Below are 6,000 nucleotides of genomic sequence, written 5' to 3' on the forward strand. Positions count from 1 at the left end.
GCTTTTATCCTATATAATAATGTCCATGTTGTCCCTGCGTCCAGATGTCCCGTGTGTCCCTGGGGTACTGCGCATGTCCCCCAGAGACACAGGGATTGGACGGAGGGACAACCAGGGACACAGGGATTGGACCCGTGCTCTCGGGACACAGGGAACAGCCAACCGCCGCTCCGAAGCCCAGTCTCATGCTGGAGGTGCGCGGTGAGGCGGCGGGGGAGAGAAGCGCTCCCCCCCCCGGCAGCCTTGCCGCACACCTCCGGCATGGGACGGCGCTTCCTCGGGGAACCCGAGGAAGCCGAAGCGGCAGCGGGCACGGAGGGAGGCCCGCTTTGGCTTGGCAGCGGCGGGAAGAAGGGGAGGAATTCCTCCCCTTTTTCCCGCCGCCGCCAAGCCAGTCCCGGAGCCGAATTGCGGCGCGGCGGGGTTTTTCGCCGTTTGCCTCCCCCAGGGGAAGGCAAACGGCGAAAAGCCCCCGCTGCGGACTGGCTTGGCGGTGGCGGGAACATCCCGCCACCGCCAAGCCAGTCCCGGAGCCGAATTGCGGCGCGGCGGGGTTTTTCGCTGTTTGCCTCCCCCAGGGGAAGGCAAACGGCGAAAACCCCCCGCTGCGGACTGGCTTGGCGGTGGCGGGAAGACCCGCCACCGCCAAGCCAGTCCCGGAGCCGATTTGCGGCGCGGCGGGGTTTTTCGCCGTTTGCCTCCCCCTCGAGGGAAGGCAAACGGCGAAAACCCCCCGCTGCGGACTGGCTTGGCGGTGGCGGGAAGACCCGCCACCGCCAAGCCAGTCCCGGAGCCGAATTGCGGCGCGGCGGGGTTTTTCGCCGTTTGCCTCCCCCAGGGGAAGGCAAACGGCGAAAAAACCCCACTGCGGACTGGCTTGGCGGTGGCGGGAAGACCCGCCACCGCCAAGCCAGTCCCGGAGCCGAATTGCGGCGCGGCGGGGTTTTTCGCCGTTTGCCTCCCCCTCGAGGGAAGGCAAACGGCGAAAAGCCCCCGCTGCGGACTGGCTTGGCGGTGGCGGGAAGACCCGCCACCGCCAAGCCAGTCCCGGAGCCGAATTGCGGCGCGGCGGGGTTTTTCGCTGTTTGCCTCCCCCAGGGGAAGGCAAACGGCGAAAAGCCCCCGCTGCGGACTGGCTTGGCGGTGGCGGGAACATCCCGCCACCGCCAAGCCAGTCCCGGAGCCGAATTGCGGCGCGGCGGGGTTTTTCGCTGTTTGCCTCCCCCAGGGGAAGGCAAACGGCGAAAACCCCCCGCTGCGGACTGGCTTGGCGGTGGCGGGAAGACCCGCCACCGCTAAGCCAGTCCCGGAGCCGAATTGCGGCGCGGCGAGGTTTTTCGCCGTTTGCCTCCCCCAGGGGAAGGCAAACGGCGAAAAGCCCCCGCTGCGGACTGGCTTGGCGGTGGCGGGAAGACCCGCCACCGCCAAGCCAGTCCCGGAGCCGAATTGCGGCGCGGCGGGGTTTTTCGCCGTTTGCCTCCCCCTCAGGGGAAGGCAAACGGCGAAAAGCCCCCGCTGCGAACTGGCTTGGTGGTGGCGGGAAGACCCGCCACCGCCAAGCCAGTCCCGGCAGGCCGCTTCCTCTAGCGCCCGTTTTTAAACGGGCTAAAATCCACTAGTAATCTTATAACATTAACAGCAGGTGTAGGAAAAGCTGTGCACACATTATTGGCTGAAAATGCAGTGAGGTTGTTATCATATCAAAGTCAATTTGGTGGGCAGGGGGGATGCATCAGAATGAAGCATTTCATAAGAAAAGGGCAGGATAGATACAGGATAGATATGTATTGTAGCCAATGTTGTTCATCCCAAACCAGTGGTGGGACAGAACTGGATGCAGAGTAAGTGGGAGCAGGTATTCAATCAATGTCTAAACAGCCCAAGGGTGAATGGGAAAGGGGCTTTAATTCTCCCCTTGCCATGCTCTGATTTAAAAATAAACCTCTCCAGAGCCAATATTCATATTCCAAGGAAAGTTCCCATTGGGGCCAATGGAAGCATTCATTGAAACTGAAATTCATTCATTGATAAAAAGGAATCCTCTGCATTAAAGTAACTTGCTCCACAAAGCAGCTTTCAGATGTCTAAGGGGGGAAAGCTCCACATGACAATAAAATATGAAAGCACAACATACAGCACAAGGAAACAGTAAATCAGTATAAAAAGTGAAGAGCAGAAACAGTATTTAAAAAATAAAATGGACCACAGAAGAATATGAAAACATAAAAAGATGAATACAAAACTGAAGAAATGCAGCTTATTTCATTTTGTGGGATCCACCCTTTTCGTTGAATTGATATGTCTCTGTTCCACTGGAGATAGTTTTAATTGTTTTTTATAATTGTCATGTTTTTATAACTGTAAATTAGGTTGTAACTTGCCCTGGGACCTCATGGTAAAGGGCAGGTTTAAAAAGCAAACAAACAAGCAAGCAAACAAACAAACAAACAGCCTAATTTTGGAAAGCTTGGGAGAAAATGAAAGATTATTCAACGAATGTCAAAAATGTGGCAATCTAAGAGAAGAGAATGCCAGAGAACTGGTGGCACAATGCTAAAAACACATGCTCAAGTAACAGCATGCTTTACCCACAGGGATACACAGGAACACAGGAAGCTGCCTTACAAGTTAGACCATTGGTCCATCTAGCATGGAATTGTATGCACAGACTGGCAATGACTCTCCAGGATTGCTCCCAATCCTACTTGAAGATACTGGAGATTGGACCTGAGACCTTCTGCATGCAAAACGGATTCTACATTAGTGAGCCATGGCACTTTGGGGCATGCAGCACCATCAACAGATCTCCACCCACAAGTCTAAAGGACAAGGATGAGATGTAGGGAAGAGGTGGTTTCTCAGATACCCTGGTCTTAAACTGCATAGGGCTTTATGCACCAGTAATAAAACCTTGAATTTAGCTCAGTAGCTATAAATAGCAGCTTCAGAGAGAGGACTTTCATTACGACTGTGGCAGCAAAGGAGTCCCCCTCCACACCCTGTAGCCAGGTGGATTTTCAATCATTCCCCTAGCTACTATTTACATTGCAAACACACCCACTCAACACACACATTAATTACATTCTTATATCCCAACCTTCCTTCAAGGAAATTAGAGTGACCCATAGGGAGGTTACCTCTATTCTATCAACTTCCATGATTAATAGCTTTCCATTTGATTGCAACAACTCTGAAAGCTATGCCAGGCTGGAACCACGTGACTGGTTGAAGCCCCCAACTCCTGCCCATGTTTGCACTGGCACACCTGTGTCTGCCTGGTGGAACTGGGCTCCTGTGAAGAGATGGAAGGCATCTCTGTCAGTGATCAGGATTGTGGAAGTTCCTTGATATAATCCCCTAATCAGTCTTCACTTTGGACTACAACTCACATTACTCCCAGCTGATGGAAGTTTAGTTCAAACCATCTGGAGGAAATCACCCTAGTGAAGGCTGAACTACTTCAACTTTCCTGGCCATGCTGTTGGAGTTGGAAGGGACCCCAGGGGTCATCTAGTTCAGCTCCCTGGAATGCAGGAATGATAGCTAAATAATCCTTGACAAATGACCATCCAACCTGTTTGAAAACCCAGTGAAAGAAATCCACCACCTTCAGAGGCAGCCCATTCCACTGTCCAGCAGCTCTTAATGTCAGGAAAAAACTCCTAGTATTTAGTCAGTATCTCCTTTCTTGTAATTTGAATCTATTGGTTTGGGTCCTATCCTATTGAACAGAAGAAAACAAGCTTGCACCATTTCCCTTGTGTCAGCCCCTGCAGTCCAACAACATCTGGAGTACCTCAGGTTGGAGGAGAGCTGCCATGTACCCTAACCACTAAACCACCCTGCCTCTATCATCCACCTAGACACCTCAAGCAAAGTACTACAATTACTGGAAGTGACTTGGACCAGCAAAGGCAGAGGCTGCAAATGACAGCCCTAGATACCACCACCCTGTCAGCCTGTCTTGTGTACCACCTTACCTTGACGGCTTCAGCGTGGGTCACCTTGTCCAAGGGCTTGTCGTTGACTTTCAGGATCTGGTCTCCCACCCGGAGGCCTTCCTTCTCAGCCAGGGAGCCTGGTTCCACCAGGGAGACATAGATCCCGACTCCGTGCTCAGAGCCACCTCGGATGCTGAATCCTAAACCCTCCTGGGCCTTGTTCCTCCTGAGGATCACTTGCCTTATTTCCCCGCGGAGTTCCTCCAAGCCGGAGGCGCCCGGGGGAGCTGTCCCGTCGAGCGTGGTGCTGAAATCCTGCAGGGACCGCCGCGAGGCGAGAGCGGGAGGCCTGAAGTGGCCAGCCTGAGTGGGAGACGGGGAGCGGGTGGCCGGGGCTGGCGTCGGCAGGGTCCGTGCAGATCCAGCGCAGTCAAGGCCCGCGCTGCCGGAGCTGTTGGCAGGCAAGAAATCCGCCTTCAAGTAGAGCCCCTCGGAGGTGTACTGGTCGAAGAGCAACTGGTCCGAGCGGGGGATGACCAGGCGCAACATGGGCAGGAGCTGCCTCTTCTCGGGGCCGTCGAGGAGGACTTTGAGGGTCTGCACCAGATCGAAGACGTTCCTCCGGCAATGATAGACGTTCAAGCAGTGGATAAACTGCTCCTTCTCTGCCTCGTTCAGGAGCAGGTTCAGCGCCCCATGAAGTTTCCTCACGTTGGCCGACAGCAGGCGGATCCCAGCTCCGGTCGCCGCCGAGGGCCCCAGCTGGCCCCCAGCTGCCGCGCGGCCAAAGGTGTTGGACTGGGAAGATGAGGCTGCGGAAGAGCACGATCCCAGAGACATGCGATCCAGATCTGCGCTCATGGCCCCCCCTCCCCAAGCGACAGGTCTTGGGCAGCCAGTGGAAGGCGCTCGCTAATGGGAAGGGGGAGGAGGGAAGTGTCAGGACATCGGAGGGCAAACTCGAGAGCTGCTGCCGGAGCTTAGACGAGAAGAGGCTCCGGTTTCGACAGGGGGAATTCCGCTCTTTTCACCCTCCTTGGCCTGAGGGGAGAGCCGGAGGGAAGGACAGCCATAGAGATAGGGGAAGGAGAGGGAGAGGAGAGGAGAAATCCCTTCCGTTCTCCTCCTTCTCGGAGCCACCGAAGGAAGATTCAGAACTTCGCGGTCTCTCCGAATCTTCTTGCCGAGTTTCCGCCACTTTTTACGTAGCGCGGGCGCGATCTGGGCTGGTTCCGAAACGCTCCAGCGCGCCAGGAGAAGTCACGGATCTTCCTACTCCCTCTGTAGATAAAAGGAGCGTCGAGGGTCTTCTGTGGTATATGATCCTCTCACCCTCTTGCAGGGAAAAGAAAAACACACACCACGGAGAAGTAGCGCTGGAGATTTGCGGTATATGCGCGCCGGCGGCTCTTACGTAGATCCTCTTGTTGAGAGATCGTCTCTCTCTTTTTGCGAGTGAAGTCCTGGCCTCCCCAATCTACTCTTTGTTTAATTTTGCAGTTCCTCACAATATATTATAAAAGAATAATCATGCGAAGCGAAGAAACAAAAATATTCAACGGCCTCTCCTGCTTTGCCCTTTTGCACACTTTGGTCTTTCAAAAGAAAAGTCCCTTCCTACGGAGCTGACTGCTGAGCTGATGCCGCTAGAGGAGGGGACGGAGGGAGAGTTTGTTAAACTGTTGAGCGGCTCTGCTCCACCAAGCTGCCAGCCCGCCTGCCTGCTGGGGCCAGCCTCTTGGCAGCAGCTGCTCAGGAAGTGACGCGCCTTCCCCCGTTGCCAGGAGACGGTCCGATACAGTCCGGCTCAGCAGAGGTGAAGGTACTCGCAGAGGAGGAGGCGGGGCGGCGGGCGTGGGGGGAGCCAGGGCTCGCTGGCTGGCTGGCTGGCTGATCTACCCAGGCGACTTGGATGGCAACACCTGAGGGAACTGCCTGCAACCATGACCTCTCCCCCCGGGCTTTTAAAAGCTGTGCGGCAGGCGGAAATCCAACGGGTGGAGTCTCTCGTCACCAGCTCCTCCTCCCGAAAGCTATATGAACTGAACGCTTGTAATGT

The 6,000-nt window shown here is 55.2% G+C and overlaps 1 protein-coding gene across 4 annotated transcripts in view; it reads right to left on the bottom strand.

Moving 5' to 3' along the window:
• The window catches only part of WHRN (whirlin), a 104,677-nt gene extending 98,935 nt beyond the window's left edge, over positions 1–5,742 (bottom strand). For 2 of the 4 annotated variants that reach the window (XM_088665012.1, XM_088665010.1), the window contains exon 1: positions 3,981–5,739. In XM_088665012.1, the coding sequence (XP_088521138.1) occupies positions 3,981–4,802 (822 nt within the window). In that variant the 5' untranslated portion in view covers positions 4,803–5,739. Of the gene's footprint in view, positions 1–3,980 lie in introns of all 4 variants that reach the window. The other 2 variants (XM_088665011.1, XM_088665009.1) reach the window with 2 other exon arrangements.
• Positions 5,743–6,000: the final 258 nt, after the last annotated feature.

This window comes from Zootoca vivipara, chromosome Z2 (genome assembly GCF_965207765.1).
Source record: "Zootoca vivipara chromosome Z2, rZooViv2.hap1.1, whole genome shotgun sequence".
Taxonomy (NCBI): domain Eukaryota; kingdom Metazoa; phylum Chordata; class Lepidosauria; order Squamata; family Lacertidae; genus Zootoca; species Zootoca vivipara.